Consider the following 14,811-nt stretch of genomic DNA (forward strand, 5'->3'; position numbering starts at 1 on the left):
ACAACTTGATGGGATTGGGAGGCAGGGACATGGTCTCACCTTCACATCCACACCTTTCTCCAGGCGGCTTTCTGGCTCTGACTTCATCAGCCAGTAGCTGCTTACATTGTTCCCACATTTTTTAAGGGCTGAAGTCTCCTGAGGCCTGGATTTCTCCACCGTAGTTGGTGCCTCACCAGGGTTCTTAGTCTTGGTACGCTTTCCTGTTGGTCCCTCCTTGTCTGCCAGAGGAGAAGCAAGACGAGAGCTGTTATGACTGCTGAGAGGTAAGCTTCCATTGTGGCGAAAGCATAGACTTTGGAGTCAGACCGGATTCAAATCCTGGATCTCTCAGTTAGCAGCAGTGGCAGCTCAACTACTGAACGTATTTCTTATCTACAATCATGGAAGAAGAATGCCTACCTCACAGGCTATCTTTGGAACATCCATTCAATGGGGGTAAGAATACCTTCCATGGTTGTGGTTTAAAATGAAGGGTCCTAGCAGAGTACTTGGGCATACATTAATTAAGTCAGGGGTGGGGAACATCCGGCCTTTGGGCCACATAAGGCCTGAGAAATCATTTGGTCTGGCCCTGCCAAGGCATTAGGGGTGAGTTAATTAAATGTTTGAACAAACATAGCAGGCTGATTTTCAAGTTGGTAATTTTGTATGGCCTGCGAATGATGTTCTAAATATCCAAATGGCTCCTGACAGAAAAAAGGTTCCCCACCCCTTGTAAATCAGTGTTTTTCCTTCCCTTCCTCACTCTCTGTCTTTGCTGAAGCTATCCTCTCCAATGAGGAAAAGTAAGCCCCTACTACATGGACTTGTTTTGAAAAATAATAGAAACAAGGGCCTTAGACAGTGCCTGGCATTATAATGAATGTTAGCAATAATTATCATCATCTCATACTTCCTGCTCGATCAGTGTGCTTTTGTGGCCTGATCTTTTTTGCTCCTTGAGGGTGTCAACAGAAGTTGGAAGAAACAACTCATTCAGGACTTTATAGACGTGATAAAGACTGGATGTCATCCTAAGAGAATTAGAGAAAATGTGCCTGGGACATAGTAGGAACTCAGTAGCTAGCAGTTGTGACATTCTTACTACATGACAGACCCTAAGCTCTGTTACCCTAACTGTAATTCAGTTAATCTATATATTCTATGGGATGATTTATGCATCTGGAAAATATAGCCCAGATTACATAACCAGTAATCACTCTGGGCTTTCTGAATCCACACTTTATGACACTCGATTCACAGTCTCTGAATCAAGTCAAAGCTCCTCCTATCAGTCATCACTAAATACCACTTATGGATAGCTAATGCCCTGAGCATTCCTAGCCCGGTTCCTAGTGGTCCCTTTAAGGGGCACGCTAAACACCCATGTGTTGGTAAATAACACTGCCATTCCCCACAGAGGTACCTTCTCTACCTTGTTTTGTTCCTGCTATTCATCTACTCAGAATGCCACTTATCCTTGCGAATATAAAAAGGACACCTTGTTTTCTCGGCCTGTGGAAAGCCTTCCCATGCTTGAAGGCTAGTCTCAAATTCCACTTCCTTCTCAAGAACTTCCCGGTGATTCCTCCCTGCTCTCACACCTAGCGATACAGTTTCCGGGACCCTTTCACTTGTCTGCATTTTCCGAGAGCAGGAACTATATTCTTTTTTTCTTTAAACTCTCACGGAGGTTATCTTTTCATTGATATTTAGAGAGAGGAAGGAAGGGAGGGAAACATCCATGGGTTGCCTCCCACAGGCATTCCATCCCCACCACCCCCTCACCTGTCATCCCCAACCTCACCCTCCACCCCAGACTGGTTATGTGCCAAGACTCAATCAAACCTGCGACCTTGCAGTGTACAGGGTGATGCTCCAGCCAACTGAGCCACACCGGCCAGGGCAGGAACTACCTTACTGACCTTAGTACATGCCACTCTGTATCACAAATATTTTGTGTGCTTAACAAACAGCTACTGCTTGAATGAACAAACAAGCAGAGGGGCTCTGGGTATCAGCCTGGCAGGGAGTAGAGAAGGTGGAGGATCACAGAGGACTCTCCCCACAAGCAGGAAGTGGAAGTGAACAGTATTCAACACCCTAGAAACGTTCTCTGGGAGGCTGCCTTTTTGCAGCCCGGGTGCAAGCTCACCTTGCCCAGCAGTCCCATGCAGCCTCTTCCTGGGTCTCGGCATGGTCTCCCTGCACCGGGCTCAAGAGCGGAAGATTCTGGAATCTACGAGACACAAGAGGCAGCTCTGCACTTGCCCCCAGAGACTGGGTTCCCACCCCTCAAATCCTTCTCCAATTATCTACACCCCCACTTTCTATCTCGCTTAACCTAACCCCTAAACTTTCTCCGACTTTCCTCGGCCAACTTGCTCATTCGTTCGCCATTCTCTCTAGAACCCAACACACTAGTCCGCAGACAGGCCCTTCAACGCGCATCCTTCCGAACCTCAGGCCGCAGGGATCTCTGGGAGTTGTAGTTCCTGCTCCTGACGCAGACCCGCTTGAGTCCAGATCGCATGGGGCCGCCGGGAGAGCGGCTGCCCCCAGAGTGCACTACAACTCCCAGAGTGCACCACGGCCCCCAGCGTGCGGGGCAGGGCCGTAGCCGGGAATGGGGCTGCTGCCGCGGGGTTGGGCGGCGAGGGCCCGCCTAGGTCAGGAGCTCTCGGGCCCTGGCCGGAGCTGGGAGCGGAGCGATGTGGCGGAGCAGCGGCCTGAGACTCGGAGCGCGGCTCTGCTGCCCTCGCGGCGGTGCCCGGGCTCCCGCCGAGCGCGGCCACCGGAGCCTGGTCTCCTGCATCGACCGTAAGGCTCCCCCTGGGGAACAGGTGTCCGGGGCCCGGGCTTGGGCCATGGTCTCCGCGCCCGCGGAGCGCGCTGTTGCCCCGGGAGGTCGGCGCCGCGGTCCCCCCAGAACGGCTCCCCCTGCCGCCTGTCACCCGTGGCGGTCACCCTATCCGATCCACCTGGGTGGCCCCCGAGCGGACTTTGCGCTCTCGGACCTCCGTCAGCCTGTTGCGCCCCTCGGCCTCGCCTGCTACCTCTCCCTCCTCCTCGGGCAGACATGGTGGCGGAGCCGGCTCTGAACCGTGTGGTCCAGGCCTCACGGTTCCTGAGCCCCGTCCTTTTCGCCGCCCTCCGCACCGCCTGGAGCAGCGATTTCCCACCGGAATGTCTAAAACATGCAGTACTTGGACTGCTTAGTCACGGGCATTGACCTCTTTCTCCTTAGATTGCAGATAAAGAAGTGGTAACAGCCGACACAGCAATAGCCGTCGGTGTGAATGGATCCAAATTATACCTCCATGTATATATGGAGTGCGGCAGAGTTTTAGCAATTAGTCTATGTGCCATGAGATGAAAAAGGTTGAAAATCGCTGCTCTGCTCTGGAGGCACTTGCAGATTCTTGGCTGACAGTGTCTTCCTAGCACGCGGGGTCCTCTGGCGCTAGTTGGAGCTATGAAAGTGCTTTGCAGCGAATACAGCTCACTCCTCGCGGCTAATGCCTTTCCTTTGTTGTGCCGACCTTCCTTAAACTTGGTGTCTGTTATCAACCCCTTGATATGTTTCATAAGTTGACTTATGAAATAAGTACAATAGCTCAGGGCCTTACATTTACCCTCACAACTCTGTTACCAGCCCTGCGTTTCGATAAGGAGTGGGTGCTTAGGTGCCGAAAGCCGTGACTTTGGTGGTGGTGGTGGTGTTTTTTGTTTTTAAATCATAACAACAGGTCATAAAGGCAGTAAGAATGTAAAAAGCCTGGTGCTGGTGGCAATAGAGGGACAAGAGCTCTAGGTAATGCAAGATTTGCTAATCAGACTTTATACCTTGACATCGGTAGCTAGAAAACACTTTTACTGTCGAACATTCCTAAAAGAAAAGGGAATATTGCAAGTGGGAAACGACCAGTTTACGGAGCTGAGTGTCTTCAGGGGTCAGGCAGGTAGCGTAGGTGTGAATAACAGGGAGGGCGAGGAGCCAGGCTGACAGCAGTCTGCGAAGCCCTTAGACCAGTGGTTCTCAACCTTCCTAATGCCGGGACCCCTTAATACAGTTCCTCATGTTGTGGTGACCCACAATTTCATTGTTACAAATTGAACATAATTAAAGCATAGTGATGAATCACAAAAACAATATGTAATTATATATGTTTTTCCGATGGTCTTAGGCGACCCCTGTGAAAGGGTGGTTTGACCCCCAAAGGGGTCGCGACCCACAGGTTGAGAACCGCTGCACTAAGGACTAGGAGACTGTTTACCTCTCAGTGTCCTAAACCACCTTCACAAGGTGCTGCCCCGGTCAGCACTAGAACTTGTTAAACAGCAGTGGTTCTCAACCTTGGCTGCACATTAGAATCACCTGGGAATCTTTTTAAAATCCTGATTTCTGGGCCTCATCCTCCGGAAATTCTGTTTCTTTGTTATGGGGTGGGGCCACAACATGAGTAACAAAGAAACAGAATTTCCGGAGGATGAGGCCCAGAAATCAGGATTTTAAAAAGATTCCCAGGTGAGCCCTAACTGGTTTGGCTCAGTGGATAGTGGGGACTCAAGAGTCCCAGGTTCGATTCCCGTCAAGGGCATGTACCTTGGTTGGGGGCATATACCCAGTGGGGAGTGTGCAGGAGGCAGCTGATCGTCCTGCATGTTAAAATATCAAATTCATGGAAGCGATCAACAAAAGTTTCTCATTGTTTCATTGCATATTTTAATGTGAAAAATGATTTTTAAGAAAGCTGGTTTTATGATATTTCAGTATTTACTATGCCTTTATCTAAAGTGTCCTCCTTTGGCAGATACTATCATTTTACACACGAGGAAATTTATTTTGTGTCTAGTGGAGCCCCTCGTTTTACGCTGTGATAACTGAGATTCGAGCTGCACCTGACTTATGGACGTTGCAGGGTTAATCATTTCAGAACCAGAGCGCACATGACTAATTCCTTGTGCGGTGCTGCACCTTCCCACGCCAAGATTCCTTGGACACCAAGATTCTTGAATAGGATATTGATTCTGTACTGTGGATGCATTTAAAGATTCATATTATTGGGAGCTTTTCTTTGTGTGTTTTCACCCCTTACTTATTGTACTTCAGTTGCTGTACAGTGAAGGCTTTCCTTGTCTCATTTGGACTCTTTTTCCACTTGCCTCACACGGGAGGTGCCCAGCACTGCCCCAGAGGAACTCTGCCACCTGGACATGCTCCCTGCCGGAAGGGCTGTGCATTGGTGTTAGGCACTGAAGTATTTATTTTGTTTGTTTTTGTTAATCCTCACCTGAGGTTATTTTTCCATTGGTTTTTAGAGAGAGTGGGAGAGAGTGGGAAAGACAGAGAGAAACATCGATGTGTTTGAAACACATCGACTGGTTGCCTCCTGCACCGGCCCCTACCAGGAGCCTGCAGCTTAGATACATACATGTCCTTGACCGGAATCCAACCTGGAACCCTTCAGTCCGCAGGCTGACGCTCTATCCATTGAGCCAAACCTGCTAGGGCGGCACTGAAGTCAGTTTAATTTTAAAGTCTGCACTACCTTGCCAAACAGGAAACGTATTTTAGATCTTACTTCGCTAGCTGGTTGACTTGCAAGCTCTGCTTTCCAAGTCACTCCTCTCTCTCACTCGGTGCAGTTTTCTAAAAAGTTGTGAAAAATACATAATGTTCATGTCATGAGGGGAACTGACTGGCTAAGAAAAACTTGTAATGATACTGTAAATCGAATAGTCACTGTTTTAAGCAGGCAGACGCAGGTATCTTCCTCCCGGAGGGTACCACCCCTGATGAAATACACGGGGTGCAGTCTTCCACGCGGTGTTTAGGCTCTTCAGAAACTTCTCCCATTGGTGCTGCTCAGTTATTCGTTGTCCTTAGCTTCTAAGTATCTTAGAGCTAGCAGTGAAGGAGTTACTCAGTCACAGCACCGATAGTTAATATAGAGAGTGTTCTGAGAATTCCCAGTCCATGGGTGAACACAGATTTTTAGTTAGGCCTTAGCCATGCTTTCAGCACTGAAACGCTTCCATCAACACTTCTCAGTGAGCGACCTTGTCCTAATTTGCAACGTTCGCCAAAGTATACAGCTTTTCCTTTCCCAATTGATCTTCTATTTATTTTTTATTTTTTTATTTTTAAATATATTTTATTGATTTTTTACAGAGAGGAAGGGAGAGAGATAGAGAGTTAGAAACATCGATGAGAGGGAAACATCGATCAGCTGCCTCCTGCATATCTCCCACTGGGGATGTGTCCGCAACCCAGGTACATGCCCTTGACCGGAATTGAACCCGGGACCCTTCAGTCCGCAGGCCGACGCTCTATGCACTGAGCCAAACCGGTTTTGGCCCCAATTGATCTTTTAAAGTGAATGTTGGTACAGATGGACAGCTATGGACAGGTACCAGCATACATAGATAGGGCAGGGTTTTCCCAGGACACTAACACAGAACAGGTAGGACATCCTAAAGGAAAAATATGTTTGCCGTGATTTGAGGGTCAGTGTGTGTTTATTATTATTTCAACTAGAGACCTGGTGCACAAAATTTGTGCACCCACGGGGGTCCCTCAGCTTGGCCTGCACCCTCTCGCAGTCCAGGAGCCCTCGGAGAATGTCTGCCTGCCACGGAGGCGGGAGAGGCTCCCACCACCACTGCTGAGCTCACCAACTGTGAGCCTGGCTTCTGGCTGAGCGGCACGCCCCCTGTGGGAGCACACTGACCACGAGGGGGCAGCTCCTGCATTGAGCGTCTGCCCCCTGGTGATCAGTGCGCATCATAGCAACCGGTCATTCCGCCATTCAGTCAATTTGCATAATAGCCTTTTATTATATAGGATGTGAAATTTATGAGGAGGAAGAGATAAGAGTGTTGAAAGAATAAACTGGTAGGTAAATAAAGTCAGCTGATCCACTTGGGAGTAAAGGAAGAAGGAGAAAGGTGACACTACACCAACAGAACTGATTGATGGTGGGTGAGGTCTGTCTTTGGGCGTTACGGGAAGGACTGTGTATGGGAAATGCTGTAGCAAGTCCACCATCCCACCTTCCTGGTGACCCTAGTTAGCGGTCCTCTTCCCGGACCCCTGTTCTGGAACTGCATGCGTGCAATCTTGCCCACAGCTTCCATCGGACTAAATGAAGAACAGAAAGGATATCAGAAAGTGGCCTTTGACTTTGCAGCCCGGGAGATGGCTCCCCATATGGCCGAGTGGGACCAGAAGGTAGGAGTTTTCCTTGTGGCCCGATGTTCCAACAATTGCCTCTTCTTCCTCGACTTGTAGTCCTAAGCGTTAGGTGTTTAATCCCCACCTGTGCGTGTGAGTGCTGGTAACGACGTGATTCCTTTCCTCGAGGCACCCTCCTCATCTTGCATGCACCTGTTTTGTTTTGTTCAGTTTACACTGTGCAAAGATTCAGACCACTTCTAAAACCAAGGCAGTTGTAGATAATGAAAGAAACGTTAACGCCAGAAAACTGGTTCTCACAGAACGCATTTTAGCTGATATCCCGGCAGAGATGACAGATGGGCATACTAAGTGGAGAGAATCCCCCAAACTCAACCATCTTAACCCCTCCGTGAGCCCTCTAAAGAAAAGTCCACCCGTGGCTCACTCCCTGCGGACCCCTCTTTCTTGTACATAGGAACTGTTCCCCGTGGACATGATGCGGAAGGCAGCCCAGCTAGGCTTTGGTGGGGTCTACGTACGCACGGACATCGGTGGGTCTGGACTGTCCCGGCTGGATGCCTCTGTCATCTTTGAAGCCTTGGCGACGGGCTGCACCAGCACCACCGCCTACATCAGCATCCACAAGTGAGTGCCGCACCTGAAAAGCACAGCGAGGTCTCACCTGGGTTGACTAGGAAGTTTCCGATAAAAAAGGAAAAGGTTGATCTTTCCAGAACCAGACTGTTAAAGTGCTTCTTTCACAGGAGGCCTTCTGCTGCCTGCTGGCCTCTCGTCTGTTATCTTGTATGTTCTCAGAGAGTCGGGCCTCCTGCCTTCCCCCACGGCCTAGGTGGAGAGGGGCCACACACCCATCAGGGCCCTGCTCCCCTGTTCCTCAGCCCCCAGAGGAAACCTCCGGGACTTTGGGAAAGTACAGGAAGCTCTGTGAATTCTAGGGAGCTCCGTTGGCCTAATTAGAAGCAGCGTGAACATCCAAGCGAGAAATACTTAGCCTTGGTTGTCTCTGGGCGAGACGAGTTCCAGGAATAGGTTCCTAATCCAGGCCTTTCCATTAAAGTCGAATTGCCTCAATTGTGACTTTTCCCTTCTCACTCTCTCTTCTGCTTCCGTCTCCCTTCCTGCCTTTGTTCCTTTTCCCCCTCCCCTGCCCCCTCCCATTTCCTTTTCCATCTTTATCTCTGTGAATGCCTTCCCTTCTTGCTGTGCCTGTCAGCATGTGTGTCTGGATGATCGATACCTTTGGCAACGAGGAACAGAGGCACCGGTTTTGCCCAGCACTCTGCACCATGGAGAAGTTTGCTTCCTACTGCCTCACTGAGCCAGGTGGGTTTGCCGGTCTACAGGTGAGATAGCACTCAAGTACGGTCACTGAGCACTCCTCGTGGTCGGCAAACTGCGGCTCTCGAGCCACATGCGGCTCTTTGGCCCCTTGAGTGTGGCTCTTCCTAAGCCTTAGGAGTACCCTAATTAAATAAATAAAAATGTACCTACCTATATAGTTTGAGTTTAAAAAATTTGGCTCTCAAAAGAAATTTCAATCGTTATACTGTTGATATTTGGCTCTGTTGACTAATGAGTTTGCCGACCACCGCCTTAGCCCATTGATACACAGAACCCGGTACTTGCTAAGAGGAACAGATTGTCATGACTTGATGTTACAGACTAAGAAGCCTCGAGGGCATGGTTTCTCCAGGCTCCTTCTAGGATGGCGGTCGCCAACCGGTGGTCCGAGGACCACTGGTGGTCCGTGAGGTCTGAAAGGTTGGCGACCGCTGTTCTAGGAGGCTCACCGTAAGCTAGTGAGATGAAGATGGATACAGTCTGACTGTATATGCGGTGTTTACCCAGCACAGAGAGTTCCTTCGGCCGTCTGGATTTTAAAGGACCAAACTCTAAGTTTGTTTATATGGGAAGGTTTCCTAGGAGATGGGAACAAGCTGGAGCTCCCTTCAGTTCACTGACTTTCTCCGCCCCACCCTCTGCTTTCTCTCCGATCCCTGCCTTAGGAAGTGGGAGCGATGCTGCCTCCCTTTTGACCTCAGCTAAAAGGCAAGGAGATCATTACGTCCTCAATGGCTCCAAGGTACCAGCATGCTCTCCTCCCAGAACCACTTGAGATTGTTCCCATCTTCTTGCTGACAGCGCCTGGGTCCTTGCTGTCTGCCAGTTGATATTCCCGTAGGATTTTCACACGTTGGGAAGAGAGCCTCTGACCCGCTTCCCTTTATTCGCCTTCCCTGTTTCTGTCTCTGCTGGTCTGGTTCCAGGTCATTTCATCCACTTTTGTCTATGCTTCTTATGGTCCCATCAGCTGGCTCCCTGCTTTTCCAGTCAGTGCAGTGTCTTTTTTGCCCCTTCTTATATCTGTGCCATTGTACCTCTTAGCGCAAGTATGTCAAACTCGCGGCCGGCGGACCGCATTAAACGAGGCCTGCGGCCCACTAGCCACGAGTTTGACATGCTTGTCTTAGTGTCCTGTGGTCAGGAGGCCCCCAGGTGTTTTCCCGAATGGCGGGCTCTGAGAACCCAGGCGTCCTTGATACCTGTGCACACCCCCTGCCCCCCCACAGGCCTTCATCAGTGGTGGAGGGGAGTCGGACACCTATGTGGTCATGTGCCGAACGGGAGGACCAGGCCCCAAAGGCATCTCGTGCATAGTGGTTGAGAAGGGGACCCCTGGCCTCAGCTTTGGCAAGAAGGAAAAAAAGGTAAGTGCCTATTGACAAGAAGCGATTCAAGCTATGAGACGCCCCTGCCAGAGCACGCTCCGCTCTGTTTGACGAAGTAGCGTCTCATGTTTTCCAGCTGGCCTTGGAGGCAGTTGCTTCTAGTAGGATTTTGACGGGGACATATAAAATAGAATAAGGCACCGTCAACAAAACTCTAGGCCACTGGTGAAAGTGGCAGTTTGCCCGTCAGTCAACAGCTGCCTGTTGCTACAATGTGAGTGATTTCTCTGTCATCTCTCCTCTTGCCATTGTGGCCTGTATTTCTTATCCGGCTTCTGTTATCCCAAGGATATATATGTATGGAAGACCTGGAGTTGACTAGAAGTCTCAGGAATGATGTAGATGGGCCGCTTTTCTTCTTTACGTAAAAATGAAGCATAACTCATTGGAGATGACTGTGGGTATTTCAGCCATGCTCACAGGGAGAGAATTCCCATGGTGCTTTGAGAAGACATTGCGAGGATTGAGAAGCTCATTGCCAAGCCGTGAATAGTGTAGCTGTAATTATGTAACTGGCTGGTAATTAGGGTGAGGCCCATTCAGATTTGTTAGGCCAGATGACTGGCACAGTCATGTACCTGCGATATGTACTGTTACGGTTAGTAGGACCTTTGGGGAGAAGTCAGGTAATGAGATAGCCCCTAAATAGACTTCTGGGGACCCGAGCCACTGGCCTTTGCCCCTCCCTGCTCCGTGAATCTCTGTCCTGCCAGCACGTGCTTGGACTTGGCATATTTAAAACATTGTGCAGCTAAGACAGTGGTTCTCAACCTTCTGGCCCTTTAAATACAGTTCCTCATGTTGTGACCCAACCATAAAATTATTTTCGTTGCTACTTCATAACTGTAATGTTGCTACTGTTATGAATCGTAATGTAAATATCTGATATGCAGGATGGTCTTAGGCGACCCCTGTGAAAGGGTCGTGCGACCGCCAAAGGGGTCGGGACCCACAGGTTGAGAACCGCTGAGCTAAGAGCTTTACACCAGCAACTGTGTGTTGCCAGGTGGGGTGGAACTCGCAGCCAACCCGCGCCGTCATCTTTGAAGACTGTGCTGTCCCTGCGGCCAACAGAATTGGGAACGAGGGGGAAGGCTTCCTTATCGCCATGAAAGGCCTGAATGGAGGGAGGATCAATGTTGGTGAGACCTCGAAGGGAGAGGGCAGGGAGGGCAGCGGGCTGGGGCGGGCAGCACTGTCCTGGCTGAGTCGAAGTGTCTGCACTTTCCTTCCTAGCGTCTTGCTCTGTTGGGGCTGCTCATGCTTCAGTCGTCCTCACCCGAGACCACCTCAATGTCCGGAAGCAGTTTGGAGCGCTCCTGGCGAGTAACCAGGTAACTGCCCGGTCCCAGCCCGGGACCTGGTCTGTGGCCCACGTTCTCTGGCAGAGAGTGGAATTCTGCCCGGTCTTAGCCGGAGCCTGTGCTCTCTGTCTATCAGTAGTTTTTTCCAGAGGCAGTAATGTCTGTGCAGGGCCAGTGCAGTGGACTGGACTCCAGGCAGCACATTTCCTCTGCAAGAGGCAGGAGGCGTGAGACTGCGAGTCACTCAGGAAAGGTGCCTCGTTGGAGACCTCACAGAGGCCCCGGATCAGGTGCTGCTGGAGGCCGCCTGCTCAACTGGTTCTCGTCTCCCCTCTTGCCCTAGTACCTGCAGTTCAAACTGGCTGATATGGCCACAAGGCTGGTGGCCTCGCGGCTGATGGTCCGCAGCGCGGCGGTGGCCCTGCAGGAGGAGCGGGAAGATGCGGTGGCCCTGTGCGCCATGGCCAAGCTCTTTGCTACAGACGAATGTTTCGCTGTAAGTGATGACGTGCTCTGGCTCTCCTGCTAGGTCAGCTCCTGGGATGCTGCAGGGATGCCTTGGGGCTTAAGGATGTAAGTTAACTCGGGACGGCCTGCAAGGGGCGCCCCAGCTGGCTTTTCACCTGCTCCAGGCCGCCACGCAGGTTACTCGGTCACTGCCCTTCGGTTGTGTGCTAGATGAGACCTGCCTTCGGAAAAAGGTGCAGAGCAGCCCAGTGCCTCCTGCTCCGATGTGCTGTGTTTACAATGTCAGGGGCACAGCCATTCCACACTGAGGCTGTGTTTTTGCCACTAGATGGCACCTTAGCTTCATAGAATCCCAGCTGTGGCGGTTGCAGATGGCTCCTCCCTGCGAGCCAGGAAGCTGGACTTCTGCTCTGCCTGTCCGGTGGGGACTGATCTGCTCAGCAGGTGGACGTCCCTTGTCTCTGACCACAGAGCGTGCAGCCCCTTTCCTGCTTGGCTGGTTATCCGGAGGTGGTTCTTTGTAACATTAGTTCGCAGCAGATTGAGGGTGAGGGTGGAGAGAGAAGCCACTGGTTCCGGCTTCCTGAAGTAAAGATGCCTAATCTGTGTCCCCCTGCAGATCTGCAACCAGGCCTTGCAGATGCACGGAGGCTACGGCTACCTGAAGGACTATGCCGTCCAGCAGTACATGCGGGACTGCAGGGTTCATCAGATCCTGGAAGGTAAACCTCCAGGGCACTCGCAGGATCACCAGCCAGGCCCCGGCGGCGGCATCTTCCTGCCTGCCGCCTCCTGCCCTGCTCCAGGAGGGCCTGTGCTGCCCCCAGAGGGCCCCAGCCTGGGAGTCACTTCTCTTCTCGTCTTTTTCTTTGTAAATTTTAGAGAAGGCTTAACCTGAGGTGATACATGAGAAAACATATTGAAAACTCTAGCAGCGACTATTCTTGACTGTGGTAAAGTACTTGGTCCTCAGGAATCCCTAGACTTCTGCACAGTGATTTATTTTATTTTATTTTATTTTTTTTATTTTTTAAAATATATTTTATTGACTCTTTACAGAGAGGAAGGGAGAGAGATAGAGAGTTAGAAACATCGATGAGAGAGAAACATCGATCAGCTGCCTCCTGCACATCTCCCACTGGGGATGTGCCCACAACCCAGGTACATGCCCTTGACCGGAGTCGAACCCGGGACCCCTCAGCCCGCAGGCCGACGCTCTAGCCACTGAGCCAAACCGGTTTCGGCTGCACAGTGATTTAAAGGTCAAATGGGAGCCAGTGTGACCACCCACTGCCTTTCCAACTGGTGATCAGCCAGATGGTCTAAAGGACATTTCTGTCAATGTTGCTACTGCACTTTCCAGTGAAATTGTCATGAGTGTATGGGCATCTTCTCGGTAATCACACGTTCGGGTGGGAATTGTGTAAGGCTTACACTGTAAGCTATTGGCCTTCACTCTCCACACCAGTGCACACACCTTGAAATCCCTTCACTGTGGCTCCAGCTGGTGCAGGTATCCAGGGTTGTTACACGGCTGGGAAAGCAGACGGGCAGCGGCTTATCTAAGTGACTTTCAGTGGAAGAATGTGGTACAACTTTCATGGGCGTAGCAGAGGCCTCTGAGCTCGGGCTTTCCTGCCCTGCCAAGTCGCCTTCTCAGGCCTGAGCACGCCTGACAGTTGCCTGGAGGGCTTGTGAGAAGAGGTGGCTGGGCCCCACCCGAGTTTCTGTCTCAGGGTCTTGGGTGGCCAGAGAGTTCGCACCTGTAGCAAATTTCCAAGTGAGGCTGCTGCTGCTTTTCTGAGAACCATACTCGCACACCTCATCCCCAAAATACTAGTATGTTTATGCTCAGTTCTAGTGCTCACATGAGTCAGTCTTCTCCTCTATTGCAGTCTCCTCCTCTACTCCTGCCGTCACTTTCTCACCCAGCGTTATGAGTGTAGGAAACTTTACCTCGATTTAACCCAGCCTTTACCCCCTCAGAGTAAGTGGGAAAAGCCAGGCACTTTTGTATCAGGCCGCACGTCATCCACTCGTGGAAAAACCTGGCACTGATCTTTATCACTTTGTGTGTCATGGACTTTGTTATTGGATAAATCAGGAATTTTAGACTTGATTTTATTTGAGATGTATGATCTCATCCCTCATAGAGGTTCCTATTTCTCTTTGTATTAAAAGCCATTGTAAAAATGAAGCAAGCCATTGACACACACACACACACACACACACACACACCCTTCCCCTGTCAGGGAAAATGTTTGTTCTTTTAAAATTGAGCGTTCTGATTACCAAAGAAATTTGTGTATTTATTTTTGAAAATTTATAAAATATAGGATAAGTAAAAAAAAAAAAATCACTTCTGTTTCCACATCCAGAATTAATAATTTGGACTCCTTTCGTGTGTAAGTCCAAAAAATATCTCCTTTGGTCTTTTTCTATGTTTCTTTCGGTACATTAAAAAAAATAGAATTATACTATATATACACCATTTCTTCTTCTTTTACCTAACATAAGCACTTTACCATCAGGAGAGGTTTATTTATTTAGAGAATAGTTTATTGATTTTTATAGGGAGAGGAAGGGAGAGGGAGAGAGAACATTCATCAGCCACCTCCTGCATGCCCCCTACTGGGGACAGAGCCCACAGCCTGGGCACGTCCCTGACCTGGAATCAAACCAGCAACCCCTTCAGTTCACGGGATGATGCCCAACCAACTAAGCCCCACCGGCCAGAGCAGGAGAGGTCTTTGTAAAAGTAAATTTATTCTTCACTTTCTGACCTTCCTCTGTACTTTGAAGAGAGGTCTGTGGCAATTTGGTCCCCTGCCGGGATAAAAGCAACCATTGTCGTTTGCATCATGCCTACCCTGAGCGAGGCGTGCACACCCTGGTCAGACGCTGCCGAGTTCTCAGGCCCACTTGGCTGCTACTCACTCCTTCATTCTTACTCCTCCCTCCTCCAGGCAGCAACGAAGTGATGAGGATGCTGATCTCGCGAAGCCTGCTTCAGCAGTAGCGCTGGGCGTGGTGCTCTGCCACGGTGTGGACTGTGCACTTGAACTGGTGTTGAGTGGCCCCCGGTGGACGGTTCTGTTACAAATGAGTCATGAATAAGGTCATAGGC

At 50.2% G+C, this 14,811-nt stretch overlaps 2 protein-coding genes across 6 annotated transcripts in view; one reads left to right on the forward strand and one right to left on the reverse strand.

Moving 5' to 3' along the window:
* THYN1 (thymocyte nuclear protein 1) overlaps window positions 1-2,437 on the reverse strand; it is a 10,355-nt gene extending 7,918 nt beyond the window's left edge. For 2 of the 4 annotated variants that reach the window (XR_011469062.1, XM_070400065.1), the window contains exons 1-2: window positions 2,138-2,437; window positions 40-221 (exon numbers count right to left, since the gene is read on the reverse strand). Coding sequence is in view for 3 of the 4 variants with exons in the window: in XM_070400065.1 (XP_070256166.1) it covers window positions 40-221; window positions 2,138-2,180 (225 nt within the window). In the remaining variant the exon portion in view is untranslated. The remainder of the gene's footprint in view (window positions 1-39; window positions 222-2,137) is intronic. The other 2 variants (XM_070400064.1, XM_070400063.1) reach the window with 2 other exon arrangements.
* Window positions 2,438-2,610: 173 nt separating this feature from the next.
* On the forward strand, window positions 2,611-14,802 carry ACAD8 (acyl-CoA dehydrogenase family member 8). 2 transcript variants are annotated; one of them, XM_070400057.1, is made up of 12 exons: window positions 2,611-2,802; window positions 7,116-7,216; window positions 7,638-7,807; window positions 8,397-8,506; window positions 9,190-9,266; window positions 9,754-9,891; window positions 10,919-11,054; window positions 11,149-11,246; window positions 11,386-11,469; window positions 11,560-11,712; window positions 12,304-12,406; window positions 14,651-14,802. In XM_070400057.1, the coding sequence occupies exons 1-12, from the start codon at window positions 2,694-2,696 to the stop codon at window positions 14,701-14,703; spliced, it is 1,332 nt and encodes a 443-aa protein (XP_070256158.1). In that variant the 5' UTR covers window positions 2,611-2,693; the 3' UTR covers window positions 14,704-14,802. The 2 variants fall into 2 exon arrangements, with proteins under 2 accessions (XP_070256158.1, XP_070256159.1); XM_070400058.1 differs by lacking the exon at window positions 11,386-11,469.
* The last annotated feature ends 9 nt before the right edge of the window (window positions 14,803-14,811 follow it).

Source organism: Myotis yumanensis, unplaced genomic scaffold, assembly GCF_028538775.1.
Source record: "Myotis yumanensis isolate MYYU_CA2020_CCGP unplaced genomic scaffold, mMyoYum1.0.hap1 SCAF_19, whole genome shotgun sequence".
Classification (NCBI taxonomy): domain Eukaryota; kingdom Metazoa; phylum Chordata; class Mammalia; order Chiroptera; family Vespertilionidae; genus Myotis; species Myotis yumanensis.